The sequence below is a fragment of the Scyliorhinus torazame genome, chromosome 13 (assembly GCF_047496885.1).
Source record: "Scyliorhinus torazame isolate Kashiwa2021f chromosome 13, sScyTor2.1, whole genome shotgun sequence".
NCBI classification, from domain to species: Eukaryota; Metazoa; Chordata; class Chondrichthyes; order Carcharhiniformes; family Scyliorhinidae; genus Scyliorhinus; species Scyliorhinus torazame.
Window position 1 is genome coordinate 34684451 of NC_092719.1, and position 16530 is coordinate 34700980.

The window sequence follows — 16530 nt, forward strand, 5'->3', positions numbered from 1 at the left end:
GTTAAGGCCCATCCACTGAATTTGTGAATATTTGCAGCTCTATGTGACTAGATGGGTAGTGTTCACCATCAACTACTTCTGTACGCCGAGACCCACTGGCTCTCCTGAGGAAAGATACTCTCACGTCTTTTTAAGTGAGTTTTTTTTTTGCTCAAAACTTGAACTCTTCAATCCTTCAATGATTTGCAATGTCTTGCCAAATGGGCAGATATTTTCGCTCACTTAAATGGGCTCAATCTGAGTCTTCATGGAAAATCTGTGGCAATTTTTCACGTGCAGGACAAAATATAAGCGGTAATCAAGAAAGTAGAGCTGTGGTCCAAACGACTTGAACAGTCAAATTACGACCCGTTTTCCAAGGCAGAAATGCAGCTTCCAAACAAGTGTGAAGCATGACATCAGAAAACACCTGCAAAGTTTGAAAGCACATCCACACGAATACTTCCTTGTTCCCTGTGCAAAGTTCAACTGGACACAAAATCCCTTTGCAAGCCTCGATGATGACATCCGTGCAGGCCTGACACCAAGAGAGCAAGACAGCTTTGTGGAATTGTCTTGTGACCATGCTTTAAAGCTGGATTTCTCTCAGAAACACCTAACTGACTTTTGGCTTAAAGTTGTCTTGGAATACCCAGAATTGTCTCACAAAGCAGTAAAGTTTCTGATGCCTTTTCCTACAACACATTTGCGAAACTGGATTTTCGGGGCTTGTCCCCTTGAAGACCAAATATTGGAATAAACTTAACATTAAACCAGATCTCCGATTGAGACTGTCACCCCAGGTACCTGACATCCAGTGTTTGACATCTGCTAAACAACATCAGCCTTCATTAGGGGGCAAGCGTTATTCATCTGTTTCCCCCTAGTAGTTCTATTTCAGATAAACGTGTTGTGACGAGTGCAATGTATTTGTGAGTGTGCATCATAAACTATTAAAAATAGCTAAAAGCAAATTACTGCTGAGACTGGAACCTGAAACAAAAACAGAAAGTACTGCGCAATTGCAGCAGGTCTGACAATTGCCTCGGTCATCAATTTTTCAAATCAAGTCCGATTTTTAAAAAGCCGGGCGGAAAGGTCCAAAAGTCCAACCCGAGCGGGAGCCACCAAATGTGCGACTTACTCCTTCATAGCTGCCACCAGAAGCCATGCTGACTATATTTAATCAAACTGTTTTTCTAAATAATCATTGGATTGGATTTGTTTATTGTCACGTGTACCGAGGTACACTGAAAAGTATTTTTCTGAGAGCAGCTCAACAGATCATTAAGTACATGGGAAGAAAAGCGAATAAAAGAAAATACATAATAGGGCAACACAAGGTATACAATGTAACTACATAAGCACCGGCATTGGGTGTAGTGTTAATGAGGCCAGTCCATAAGAGGGTCATTTAGGAGTCTGGTAACAGCAGGGAAGAAGCTGTTTTTGAGTCTGTTTGAGTCAATGACAGCATCTGTGGTGAAAGAAGGGAGCTAACGTTTCAAGTCTGGATGAATCTTTGTCAGGGAGTGTAGCGAAGGTTTACCAGACTGATTACTGGGATGGTGGGACTGACGTATGAGAAGAGATTAATTCGGTTGGGATTGTATTCGCTTGAGTTCAGAAGAATAAGGTGGGGGATCTCATAGAAATCTATCAAATTCTAACAGGGTCGATGCAGGAAGGATGTTCCAGATGGTGGGTCTGTCCAGAACCAGCGGTCACAGTCTGAGGATACGGGATAGCCCATATAGGACAGAGATGAGAAGTCTCTTCACCCAGAGAGTGATCAGCCTGTGTAATTCATTACCACAGGAAATCGTTGAGGCCAAAACATTGTATGTTTTCAAGAAGCAATTAATATAGCACTTGGGGGGGTGTGTTACAGTGGTGTAGTGGTTAGCACTACGGCCTCACGGTGCCGAGGACCCGGGTTAGATTCCAGCACTAACACTAATGCGGGAGTAGCATCGTTGTAAGGACTGCCCTGCTTCAAGACCAGTGTTCAACCTCTTGGGGAAACAGGCTAGGGAATTCAAAAAAAGCACTCTCCGTGTGGAGTTTTCAAATTCTCCTTTAGTCTACGTGGGTCTCACCCCCACAACCCAAAGATGTGCAGGGTAGGTGGGTTGGCCGTGCAAAATTTCCCCTTAATTGGAATTTTTTAAAAAAGAGATAGCACTTAGGATGAAGGTAATCAATGGATATGGGGGGAAAGTGACATTAAGCTATTGAGTTGGATAATCAGCCAAAATCATGACGAATGGCAGAGCAGGCTTGAAGGGCTGAATGGCCTCCTTGTGCTCCTGTTTTCTATGTTTCTCTCTGCACAGATGCTGTCAGACCTGCTGTGACTGTCCAGTATTTTCTATTTATGTATTAGAAATAGCTACTTTTTAATATCTCTCGCTATTTTATGCAAATTCGAATCACGTCAGCTGTAGGTTATGTAAAAAATGTTTAAAATGGCTTGCGTACTTGGTGGTCTGCAAGAACTATTCATGACGATCAGTGGTCCCCATAAAGGAAAAGGTTGGAAACCACTGATCTAGATTGTATTTCAATGAGTTGACCTGGGCCCAACAGCAATATTAACATAAGATCTTGGTCGAGGGCAGTGGTGGCTTCCTTTTTAGGAGCTTGATAAAGGACTAGAACAGACTGAGCAAGATAAGTTTCTTTAAATATTTTTGTTTCCTTTGTGGACTGGGCGAGCAATAATGCTGCATGAAGAGACCTTGGGCTTATGATGTTCTGACCACCATCCCACCCCTTGAGTGGCCACCTGCTGGCAGAAATCCTGCTTGAGCATGCCATTCATATAATCTTTCTTAGTGTCACAAGTAGGCTTACATTAAGACTGTAACAAAGTTACTGTGAAAGGCCCCTAGTTGCCACACTGGCGCCTGTTCGGGTACACAGAAGGAGAATTCAAAATGTCCAATTCACCTAACAAGCGCGTCTTTCTGAACTTGTGAGAGTAGACCGGAGCACCCACAGGGTACCCACGCAGACACTGGGAGAGCGTGCAGACTCTGCATAGACAGTGACCCAGCCGAGAATCGAACCTGGGACCCTGCCGCTGTGAAGCAACAGTGCTAACCACTGCAACCGTGCCAACCTGCAGACAGTGGATTCGCTGTCCTCCAATTTTAATATCAGTGCGTCTTTTCATTCCCAACTTCCAGGTGCATTGCCCATTTCAGATCTCGCCAATCTCGTCTCCTGTTAAGATTGACATGTGTGTTTCGGAAGGCAAATTATGCACCCAGCAAAGAAAAAAAAAATAGCAATTTTGTACCACAGTCCACAGCTAGCAAAGCTCAGTGGTAATCCATTATTTAAAAAACTGAAATTGGGAGTAACAGTTCTCGAAACTTAAATGGCTGAAAAAATGTTTGTGCTGAATGGGGCAAAGAGAAGGAGGGAACAAGAATAATAAATAACCATAACAACAACTTGCAATTAAGTGTCTTTACATTTATGTAGTAACCATCTCAAAGAGCTTCACAAACCCCGTCATCATACCAGAATTTAACACTGGGATTTATAAGGAGATATTTGGACAGGTGACAGCTTTTCAAAAAGCTATGTTTTAGCCAGTGCCTTAAAGGAAGAGAGAATGATAGAGAAGAGGAGAGTTTCTAGCTTAATGTAAAACTCGGTTGCTGCATTCTCAAACCTTTTTGATTTAAAGCACAATATAATTTCTTGTAGACCGTGTTAGCTGCAATTGTGATGGTGAACCTGAAAGGAATACTTAAGCAGTTCCGGGATATACCTTTTCTCTGGCGAATCAGCAAATTTGAACTTGTAAGTACTGCATATATGTAGGATCTATAGAAAGTATTCTATTTTGTAGCTATCAAAACAAGGGACATTAGTTCGAGCATTTTGTTTTAGTATGCCGATAAACAGGTGTTGGCCCTTCACCTGTTCTGCAGGACATCATCAATATTGCAAAGAGTAACCACAGTCAAGTAAATTAAGAAGCAGTGGATAAATTGCCTAGTTTAGAGGTAATGACCATAAGACCATAAGAAATAGGAACCGAGTAGGCCGTTCGCCCCTCGAGCTTGTTCCGCCATTCAATAGGATCATGGCTGATCCTACATTCGTCACGTCCACTTTTCCTGCTCTTTCCTGTAACCCTTGATTTCCTTCCTGATCAAGAATCTATTTATCTCAGCCGTACATATATACAAGGACTCTGCCCCCACAGCTCTCTGTAGCAAGGAGTTCCAAAAAGACTCAACCCTCTGAGAGAAGAAATTCTTCCTCATCTCAGTGTTAAATTGGTACCCCTTTATTCTGACACTCTGCTCTCGTCCTAGACTCTCCCGTGATGGAAAATATCCTCAAAGCATTTACCCTGTCAAGTCCGTTAAGAATCCTAAATGTTTCAGTGAGATTTTCATAGGATTTAGAATGCAGAAGGAGGCCATTCGGCCCATCGAGTCTGCACCGCCTCCCGGAAAGAGCACCCTACCCAAGGTCAACACCTCCACCCTATCCCCATAACCCAGTAACCCCACCCAACACTAAGGGCAATTTTGGACACTAAGGGCAATTTATCATGGCCAATCCACCTAACCTGCACATCTTTGGACTGTGGAAGGAAACCGGAGCACCCGGAGGAAACCCACGCGCACACGGGGAGGATGTGCAGACTCTGCACAGACCCAAGCCGGAATCGAACCTGGGACCCTGAAGCTGTGAAGCAATTGTGCTGTCCACAATGCTACCGTGCTGCCCTCGCCTCTCATGCTGAGATCACCTCTCATTCTTCTAAATTCCGATAAGTAGTGCCTCAACCTTTTTAGTTTTTGCTGAGAAGACAATGCCTCCATACTGAAGATCACCCTAGATCTCTGAACCGCCTCCAATGAAATAATATCTTTCCTTAAATAAGGGGAGCAATCCAGTAATCATAGTAATCCAGATGTGATCTCACCAGTACCGTGTACCGTTGCAGTAAGACTTCCCTACTCTTATGCTCCAACCCGCTTGAAATAAGGGCCACCATTCCATTAGCCTTCCTGGTTACCTGCTGTACCTGTATTCTAGCTTTCTGTGTTTTGTGCACAAATAGCCCTTTGTGTTGCAGCTTTCTGTAGTTTTTCTCCTTTTAAATAATACTCTGTCCTTTTGTTATCCCTTCCAAAATGAACAGCTTCACATTTTCCCACATTATGCTCCATTTGCCAACTTTTTGCCCACTTACTTAACCTACCTATATCTCTCTAAACTGCTTGCAACCCTCTTGCAACTTGCCTTTCCATCTATTTTTGTGTCGTCTGCAAAATTGGCTACAGTCCATTCACTCCCTTCAAGTCATTAATATATGTTGTAAACCGTTGCAGTCCCATCACTGATCCCTGTGGGACCCCACTGGTTATAGGTCACCAACCTGAAAAATAACCCTTTATCCCCACTCACTGTTTCCTGCCCATTAGCCAATTCTCTATCCATGTCAATATACTACCTCCAACACCATGTTCTCTTACCTTGTGACTGAACCTTTTGTGAGGTACCTTTTTGTGTAGAGTTTGCACATTCTCCCAAGTCAGTGTGGGTTTCACCCCCACAACCCAAAGATGTGCAGGTTAGGTGGATTGCCTACACTAAATTTCCCCTTAATTGGAAAAAAAAATAATTGGGTGCTCCTAAATTTATATATTTTTTTAAATTTAAATTAAATTAAAAATAATATTATATGTATCAATGATATCAACCACTGACCCATATTGCAATCTAACCAAAGTTAACTTAATATTTTATTACTGATTTTGTTAGAATATACTGTAACTTTTATTTTGTACATTTTCTATTTTTTCTAAACTAATTGTAAACTGGTGAGTAAAATGGCTGAAAAGCAGCCCTTGTTTTATTTTAAACTGAAGAAAGACATAGCTTAATTATATGTTTCTAGGCTTCTGCAAGATCATGAAACAATTGTGGTCGTCTAATGCACTGAAATTTGAGGCATTTCTGCATTTGGATATCCATTCTGTGCTGTGCACTATATGCCTGAAAGGTGCTGATTCGAGCATAAGAACTAGGCTAAACACGATATGCTGAGCTTAAAAAACATGTTTCTTTTTTTTTTAGAAAGGGCAATGATTTCAGAGATCCCATGAATTCTGCCCTGATTCCAAACTACTGCAATGGTCCTCTGTTTGCAACTATTTTCCTTCCTCAGTGCTTGCCAATGGTCTTCACTTCGAATGCTTCCAATGCACAAATTTCATTATTGATTTTAATTGAATTCATTTAGTTGTTTAAAGACTGCATGCATATAGCAAATGGTATCATATACATTTCAGGGGTATTATGGTGTGTTCCAAATACTGGATATTTTGCCATGCACCACTGACCCATCAAAACTTTACTGTTGAAGTACCCTGTGTTTTTTTAAAATTTCCAATTAAGGGGCAATTTAGCGTGGCCAATCCACTTACCCTGCACATCTTGGGGTTGTGGGGATGAGACCCACACAGACACGGGGAGAATGTGCCAACTGCACATGGACAGTGACCCGGGGCCGGGATCAAATCCAGGTCCTCAGCGCCGTGAGGCAGCAATGCTAACCACTGCGTCACCGTGCAGCCTTAAGTATCCTGTTAATCAGGACATGACTTACATTTTTTTCCTAACTTTTTGAATGTGCTCTTGTGCTGATGTGTATGTTTCCTTATTCCATGAGCGTTATTGATCATATTTTAGTTAGAAGGAATTAATTCACTGTGCCTAGGCTAGCTCTTTAGAAGAGCAATACAATTAATCACACTCCTCTGATCCTTCCCCATAGTCCTGCAAATGTTTTCCCCCTTAAGCAAATTCTCTTTGGGTAGTTACTGTTGAATCTGCTTTCACCACCACTTCAGGCAGGGCGTTCCATATAATCTCCATTTGCTGCAGAAAAGCATTTCTTCTCATTCCACCTCCATTTTTTTGCCAATTTGTCAGTAGAAACAGTTTATCCCTATCTCTTCTTATCAATGCCTTTATTGAACAGCTTCATTAAATGGTTCCTTGCCCTTTTTGCTCACAGAAAAAAATCGCAAGTTCTCTAATCTTTCCACATAACAGATCTTTCATCCTTGGGAGCAACCTTTTTCTTCCTGACATCAATCCACAATTGAATAAAGTACTTCAGCTGAGGCCTAACCGATAAGGTTTAGCATTATGTCCTTGTACTCAAATGCCTCTGCATTATTAAAGGCGTATTTTAACAAAACGTCCTGTCTTTCATCTTGGATATGTACCTGAAAAGGTCGATGGTGAGGCCAGCCTTTTTTTTCCAAAGTGGGTGAAACTCAAAAGGATAACTCTGTGATTAATTGTCAAATTGTGCATTGATCAGATACAAACAAGAAAGTTACTCGTCATTTAACAAGTGCATTGTTATCTTGGTGTCCTATTCCAAATTAAAATTCCTATGTTTGGATCACTTCTATATCCACCAGTGACTGAGAATCAGTGATAAGGTGCAGGGGTTAAAAAATTCTGAGAACGGCTATTTTCTTTTTTTTATTAATTTAAAGTAACCAATTCTTTATTTTCTAATTAAGGGACAATTTTAGCGTGGCAAATCCATCTACCCTACACATCTTTGGGGTGTGGGGTGAGACCCAAGCAGACATGGGGGAGAATGTGCAAACCCCACATAGACAGTAACCAGGGGCTGGGATCAAACTCGGGTCCTCGGCGCCTTGAGGAAGCAGTGCTAACCACTGCACCACTGTGCTGCCCTGAACTGCTCATTTGCAATGTCTTGATTGACATATGACTGGAAACAGCAATAGTTTCAAGTATTATTGATACAACAGATCTGCTGTGCTGTAGTGTAATGAAATGGCATAAGAGAAGAATGATGGATCAAATCCTAGATGCTATTATAAGCTAAAGTGAATACCCAAGATCACAATTCAGCAAATGGTTTACTCACCTGAAGCAGTTCAGTTGAAAGTTGCTACCTGCACACAGTGAAAGCACATAACCTGTTACTGAAGTGCCTAGAGTTCAGTGACCTTTCAAGGCAAAGTTTAGTGGAGCACCCAAGAGGATTTTATCGTAGATTGTTCACCAAACCTGTACAAAATTGATGTCTCCATCTCAATATGTGATTGTAAGAACATAGGATCATAGGATTTGAAACAGGAGTAGGCCATTCAGCCCATTGAGCCTGTTCTGCCATTCAATCAACTTGTGGCTGATCTGATTATGGGCTTAATAGCCCCATAACCATAAACTTCCTGTCAATCAAGGAATTTAATCAATTGGTTGATGTGTAGTAGAGTATTATGTTTTGAATGAAACTGCATATAAATGAAATTTTGGCATGACGTTTCATTATAAGTGTTTTCACTCTATAATACTTACTAGAATACTAGGGTAAAGACTTTAAAACATTATCCATAAAGAGTAATAGCTCATAGATCTTTTGTACAATAAGTTTATTTTGCATAACTTAGCTTCCAAAATATTTGAAACCGCATAATCAAATGTTCTATCATGCCATTTTAGATGACTCTTTTAGGTGGTTTCTAAAATGTAATTCTGGTGTGTTTGTTTTATTACTTAGCTCAATGCATAAATATTGTTTCCAGTCCAATACCCCTTTGCCAGGCCAGCCTATAGTGCAAAAGTGTTGACTGTAAGCAAGTGTCTGAAAACAACCTACTTTTCCTTCGCTTCTTGCAAGAAAATGCCCAGCCACTGCTGTACAAATCCTTCAGTGTGTTTGACATTAGGATCACCTTGTGCACCTGATCCCTTACCCCTGGTGCAGTATATTGGCGCACCAACATATCTTGCCCTCGGTTATTTCATTTTTTTAGCATATGAATTATTGTGTTTTCTAATACTGATTTTTTTTTTTTTTCTGATTCAGGCAATGTGGATTGTAGCATTTGTAGCCTCTTTCCTTTTGGGATTGGACTATGGACTCATGGTTGCAGTGGGTTTTGCCATTATTACAGTTGTTTACCGAACACAAAGGTTAGATACAATTATTTTTGACTTGATGGCTGCTGGGTGTTCTTTAGCTTTTGAAATTTGTAATTTAGCAGTGTATCCTTTTTGAAGTTTCATTTTTGGTGATATGCCTGATCAGTTAGTTAGAACCTAGTCTTGATTTCTCATTGAACTATATAAACAGTAGACATATTTCCATACTATTATCTCCGTTGCTGGCTGGAATATCCATCAAGAAGTATGTGGTGGACATAAAATGTTGAATAGGAAAAGATCAGGTGGTCCATTAGCACAGTGGTTCGCACTGTTGCTTCACAGCGCCAGGGTCCCGAGTTTGATTCCCGCTTGGGTCGGTCTGTGCGGAGTCTGCACGTTCTCCCCGTGTCTGCGTGGGTTTCCTCCGGGTGCTCCGGTTTCCTCCCACAAGTCCCAAAAGACGTGCTTGTTAGGTTAATTGGACATTCTGAATTCTCCCTCTGTGTACCCCAAACGGGTGCCGGAGTGTGGCGACTAGGGGCTTTTCAATGACTTCATTGCAGTGTTAATGTAAGCCTACTTGTGACAATAATAAATATTATTATTATTATTATTATTAAAAGCCTGTATTATACGTCTTTGACCTGATCTTCCCTCAAACTGCATGCATCAGTTCTGAAGAAGATAAATTGGACTCAAAACATGAACTCTGTTTCCCTCTCTACATATGCTGCTAGGCCTGCTGAGTTTTTTCAGCACTTTGTTTTCAATTTAGATTTCCAGCCGCAGCGTTATTTTTTTATTTCAATTTGTTCATTGTTTTATGTAGCTGAACCAAATCATAACTGAATCTACTGTTCTATGAAATATATAAGCCCAGCTCCTTTATCCTATCTGGGCAGCTATAACATTGAACTTTGAATTGTGTTTGTAGATAAGGCCTACTCAGGCCTTGTACAAGACAAAATAGAATGTTTCATTTTGCAAAAGGATGGTCCAGCTGAGTTTTGGCTAAACATTCTCTACAGTAATTGTGGACCCTGGAGCTATGTACTATGATATGAAAATCTTTCTTTCACCAGAGATCTGTTCTTTGTATGGTTTAAGCATTCTTGATGCTAGTCCTCTTCACACGCGTAACACTCCACATATCAACCTCTTTTACTTTAAAAAGAAAATTCCAATTAAGGGGCAATTTAGCGTGGCCAATCCAACTACCCTGCACATTTTGGGTTGTGGTGAGACCCACACAGACACTGAGAGAATGTGAAAACTCTACATGAACAGTGACACGGGACCGGAATCGAACCCGGGTCCTCGGCAGCGTGAGGCAGCAGTGCTAACAACTGCACCATCGTGCCACCCCCTATAAACCTCTTTCACAACAGTTTAGTCTCCTCCACTAACCTAACAAATCTTTGTTATCTATAAACTTTCGGATCATTCTCTCAACATTTTCATCTAAATCAAAGAGCAACGCCTCCCCCCAAATGGTTCATTCACAAGACCATTAATTTCCTAAACTAGGTAGTACTCCAGTGGTTGACAGTGTCAATGTCTTATCAATTACTTTAGGGATTCGTAATGTCAATTATGTTGCTAAGTTTTGGTAATGTCAATTAAATTGTTAAGGGAAACAAGTGATGGGTATTTGAACATCTAAATAAAGGATAGCGGGGACACTGGGTGGAGGTAAGGAGTTACTGACACTGGACAGTCAATAAACACTCAGCAAGGAGAAGGTCTGTATCTTGGCTTTGACTTCATCAACCAGTGTGGATCCTCTTCATAGACTGTGTAATTTTAGAACTGTTGTAACGTTCAAAAACTGTGAATCGAACATTTTTTTAAAACACATTGAACTTGAGTACTAAATTATTATGTCACTTTGAAGACAGCTTTTTAAATCCTGGGAAAACTTAACTTTAGATACCAATAATTAGCTCAGGGTTCTAAGAGTTCTCTCTCCTTGGGTATGGTCCAGCTCCCCTTCAAATGTTACCCCCTTCCTGGTGGCACAGTGATTAGCACTGCTGCCTTACGGCGCCGAGGACCCGGGTTCGATCCCGGCCCCGGGTCACTGTCTGTGTGGAGTTTGCACATTCTCCCCATGCCTGCATGGGTTTCACGCCCACAACCCAAAGATGTGCAGGGTAGGTGGATTGGCCATGCTAAATTGGAAAAATTAAAAAGAAAATCTTACACCTTGCTCAAGGAGGCAATGACGTAGTGGTATTGCCGTTAGATTAGTAATTAAGAATCCACAGATAATACTCTGGGAATCCAGGTTTGAATCCCACCATGGCAGATGATGACATTTGAATTCAATAAAAGAATTGAATTAAAAGTCTAATGATAACCATAAACTCATTTCCGATTGTCATAATCCATCTGGTTCACTACGAGAAGGATAACTGCCACCCTCGCCTGTACATGTGACTCTGAAATGGTCTAGCAAACCAGTCAGTTCAAGGGCAATTGGGGATGGGCAATAAATGCTGGCCCAGTACATTCCCTGAACAAATTAAAACACCCTTGACCCCTCTGCTTCGCAAATGATCACTCCATCTCTAACCTTCATTTCCTCGCTTAGGTCTTTGGATGTGTTGTGGCTTCCATCTTTCCCACAGCTTAATAGTTGAACCATCAAATCATATTTCCACCATGCCATAACAGTGAAAATCCTTTAATCAAATCACAATTATGTCCGCTGTGACTGTGGTAAACTATTTATTTTTGATCTGAGATTTTGATATGTTGTTCATACTATCCTCAATGCCTGTCCTCCATTTGTCTTAACCAGGACTCTCCTCGCTTAATTTCATTCTTACTATCCAGTCGTAGCCAGTGAATTACCTACAGTGTCCTCTTTTCCTATTCCTGCAGCGTTACCTCTCTAGTCTTCCAAAGATCTACCCTTGGCCCCGATCTATTTCTGATCAACACATTGCTCTTCCCACATAAATGATGTAATATTGCCTGAAAACATGTCAGATTCTGCACGTGTTGATGACACAGCCCTACCTCAGCACCAACTTCCTTGACTCTTTCTGTGCTTATCATTTTGTCATATTGCTTGACTTCCATCCAAAATGGGATGAGAAGACATTTACTCAAATTTGGTGAGATAACTAAAACATACTGACTTTGACCCCATTGCCAACTGTTCCCTAACACCAATTCCATCTCTCTCCCGTGGCCTCAAACTTGGTGTGCTATTTGACTGAGTTGAGCTACTGACCCTTTCCATCACCACAACCATGAACCTCTACCTCCAGCATCACCCATCTCAACGTATTTGCTGCTGAGACTCTCAACTATGGCTTTCTTGCCCCTAGATGCTGCTATTCCAATGCTCTCCTGGCTGGCTCCCCACATTGCACCCAAAATAAATTTGAGCTCCTCCAAAACTCGTAATCCAACTTGCCGCTGTCCCATTTACCTCCACTCCCTGTGCTCAATGGCCTACATTGTCTCCTGTTTTGGCAATTTCACAACTTTAAAATCCCCATCATTGTTTTAAGTTCCTCCCACAGCCTTGCTCCATGCTATCTTTCTGACCTCTGCCAATCCTACAACCGTTCAAAATAGAATTAAAGGAATTTACAGCACAGAAACAGGACACTCAGTCACTTATGTCCATGTGAGCCAGAAATAGCACTTCAACCTAATCCTACTTTCCAGCTCTTGGCCAATATCCTTATAGGTTATAGCGCCTCTAAGTACATATCAAAGCACTTTTTAAATCTGGTGAGGGTTTCTGTCTCTACCACTCTCTTTCAGGCAGAGGGTTCCAGAGCCTCACCACTCGCTAGGTAAAAAAAATCTCCAACTTCCTTCTAATCCAACTACCAACAATTATGTGGGTGGGGTTACTGGGTTATGGGGATAGGGTGGAGGTGTGGGCTTGGGTAGGGTGCACTTTCCAAGAACCGATGCATACTCGATGGGCCGAATGGCCTCCTTCTGCACCATAAATTCTATGATTTATGATTCTACCAATTACTTTAATTCTATGCTCTCTGGTTATTGACCTCTCTGCTAAAAGCTAATCCACTATCCATGCTGCTCAGTTTTATACACCTCCGTTAAATCCCCTTCAAGCCGCCTTTGTTCTGAAGAAAATAATCTTGGTCCACACAACTTTTTCTCATAGCTAAGATTTTACAGCACAGACAACGTCCATGCATCCCATCTGTACCTGCTTTAGTGTGATCGCATTCTTCCTGTAATGTAGTGACCAGAGCTGCGCAAAGCATCCTAACTGTGGCCTAACAGTGCTTTATGTAGATTTAGCATAAGGTCCATGTTCTTAGGCATGGAAACCATACTGTATGCCGTCTTATTACCCTCGGCTATCCAAGATCTGCCCATTGAACTTCCGAATCCTTCCACTTATTTTTTTCTCCTCCCTTGTTCCTCCAATTCTGAACTCCCATCCCTGATTTTCTTTACTCAGCTGCATTTGACCTAAGTTCTGAATTTCCTCCCTAAGCCCTTCCACATTTCCACCTCTGCTCCTTTAAAATGCTACTTTAAATCTATCTCTGACAAATGTTTTGCTCAGCTGTTCTAATGCCTTCCAATGTGGAACCTGTGACGCCCTTTGGGATTTTTTTTTTAGTAATGTTAAGCGCAGTAAATAAATTCAAATTGTTAAAGCAACTGATTTTGTTTTGGTGTGTTTCTTGTTTGCAGGTTTTAGAAGTTACATTATTGAATCATATTTTTGATTTGTAAGTAATGTACCTGACCAACCAAAGTAACATGCTAATATATTTTAACTAACAACAGCAAATCCAAATTCTTTTTGCAGTCCTAAATACAGAATTCTTGGTCAGATACCTAATACAGATTTCTACTTGGACGTAGAGGCTTATGAGGAGGTGAGAACCCAGTGTCTCACTGGTCGTTTGCTTTTGGGTGAATTGTAAAGTAGATTTGAGTTACGAATTTGCTTAATCAGCAGCTGTTTCATGGCCATTAATGTGATGGAAAATGTTTATATTCTAGGTGCAGGAAATCCCTGGAATAAAGATATTCCAATCAAACGCCCCTCTTTACTTTGCAAACATTGATATGTATGTGAGTGCTTTGCATAAAAAGGTGAGCATTGAGAGGTGTGCAATGAAGTCTTTTCTGAAAATCATAAATGTATGACATCAATATTTTGAAAGTGGTTGATACATTTTTTAAAAAATCTTCCAACTCTTTCTTCTGCACACTTCTTCAGACTGAAATAGATCCAGTTGCAATATCATTGGCAAAGGAAAAGCTTCAAAGAAAAATGAAAGAAGCTCAGTTGGCAGAAGGAAGGAAAAAGAAAACTAACCTAAAATTGGTAAATATAAATATGACAGTATAATCTTTCTTCTGTTTCACGTATTTAGCTTTGGTAGGACTCCACTCCGTTTTTATGTGTATTTATCTGTTTGCATCACTGAACTGTAATTTTGATTGTAGGTTTACACAACATCCTGGGGTCTTGTGTCAATTACATGCTCTGGCGAGTGCATTTTGGGTGCTTCTCTATTAGTTGGGCAATAGTGCATTACATGTCTCATCATGGAGATTGTGTTGATGTATATACTTTATGATTATAATGTCATTGTAGTTGCAGGTATGATGAGGACAGTAGAACTGGGAGAGAACAGTATGAGCAAACTGGAAATTTAGTTAAGCCTAACGTGAGTTTGTTCAAATGAAAGCCCCACAGCCCAATACATTTTCAAATGTCTAAAATGCCAGCTTCTCTCATTATCCTATTACAGCATGTGCCTGGTTCTGAAATTAATCTAATAACTGGCTACAACAAACATTTGTGGAAATCAATTTCCAATTATTGATTAAAATCAGCAAAATATTGCAGATGTTAGAATCTGAAACAGAATGCTAGAAAAACTGAGCAGGTCTGGCAACATCTTTGGGGAGAGAGAACATATGTTTTTGTCTCAATGCAAAAACACTCCTTCCCTTCCCCCCCACACCTAGTCATCTATCCCTTGTTCTTAAGATTGCTATACATTTGTTGCAACTTTATCCAGTATAATAGTAGTATGATATCTAATAGATTTTACCCTTCTCTCAGTTCCATTGAAAAGCTAAAAGGACTAGACATTCTTTTAACCACAGATGCTGTCAAATCTACTGAGTTCTTCCAGCAGTCCCTGTTCCAATTATTGATTATTGCTCAGGAAAGAAATGCTTTCTGGGCATGAACCCTCTTGAACTTTTGTCCTGATGTAAACGCAATAATTTAAAAATAAAGTTTTGCCTTTATGTTCATCCTCCTTATAAATATCATGACTATCTCTATAAGGATCCACTTGTTAAAACGTCTATCAGAATGAGACCCCTCTCCCATTGTGTTGTGCTTCATAACTCTTTCCTCTAACACCAGGGATTAAACCAATTGTTCTCCTTGCTCGCTTTATGGAGGGATGACCACCTTATTTCACTATCCTTGTAATCTGCAATTCTTTTCTTAATGGATATTCATCCAGCTTTTTGATAAAAACATTGCGTTTATTGAGCCCATTCTGCTTTACTGCATTGTAAGCATTTCCTTCCAGTGTAGGCTGACCTAGTAGACACTCTGTATATTGGGTTACCTTCTTTCTTTGTTTACAGATAAAAAGTGCAAAAGGGGCTGCAAAGCATGAGGTTGTGTCTGAAGAGGTTCCAAACGAAGAGATTCAGAATGGCATTTTGAGTGTTCCAGAGACTATGGAATATGATGAAGAACTGGCAGTCTTCATCAAATCAGCAGCTGACACACATTCTTTAATTCTGGATTTCAACCCAGTCAATTTTGTAGATTCAGTTGGAGCAAAAGTGCTTAAAACGGTAAGCGTTAATTTTAATGGGACTTGTGCTAATGTTCACTGACTTTAACTTTTTTAATTTACACTGAATCTGATATTCTCCAGTGCTGGATGTCACAACATACATTGATTAAATCATCAATAATAATAATTGGTCCACATAGTTTTGAATACTGACAATTTTGAAGAGGAAGTGTGTAGTTTTCCAAGTAAAGGCAAAGTCGCCATAGTCCCAGATGACCATAGGTTGCTTTCCCCTTTGCGGGGGAGAGCTGACTGGTGGTGATTTAACCTGAGGATCACTACCCCTCATCTGAGGCGCAAGGTTACAAATGCGGACCTTGATCAATAACCTCAGCCGATACAGGAATTGAACCCGCGCTGCTGGCTTCGCTCTGCATCATGAGCCAGCTGTCTAGCCAACTGAGCTAAACCGGCCATTATCCTTATCAAATTATAATGTGATAATTTTGAATTAAAATAAGAAAAACAACCATAGTAAGTTGTCTAGTTTGATGACCTTTGCATGATATACCAGTGCATATTGCAGGTTAGTTACATGGGAACCATTGCAAATTAATTTTGATATTTTTACAAAATTTACTACTACTTTGAAATAGCACATGTAGTACGTTTAATCACTGCAAGCAGCTTTATTAATGTTATTATGCTTCATTCTATGATAGTGGTGGCTATCTCCTAACAAATCTAAATAAGGAATATTGAGCTGATTGACTGCAGGAACTATAACAGCTGGATATTGAGGAAT

General features: G+C 40.5%; 1 protein-coding gene across 3 annotated transcripts in view; it reads left to right on the forward strand.

Annotated features, from left to right (window-relative positions):
- Positions 1–16530, forward strand: part of slc26a5 (solute carrier family 26 member 5) — a 102328-nt gene that overhangs the window by 73235 nt on the left and 12563 nt on the right. For all 3 annotated transcript variants that reach the window (XR_011934035.1, XM_072471314.1, XM_072471315.1), the window contains 6 exons: positions 3700–3795; positions 8879–8985; positions 13754–13823; positions 13951–14043; positions 14171–14278; positions 15568–15783. Coding sequence is in view for 2 of the 3 variants with exons in the window: in XM_072471314.1 (XP_072327415.1) it covers positions 3700–3795; positions 8879–8985; positions 13754–13823; positions 13951–14043; positions 14171–14278; positions 15568–15783 (690 nt within the window). In the remaining variant the exon portion in view is untranslated. The remainder of the gene's footprint in view (positions 1–3699; positions 3796–8878; positions 8986–13753; positions 13824–13950; positions 14044–14170; positions 14279–15567; positions 15784–16530) is intronic.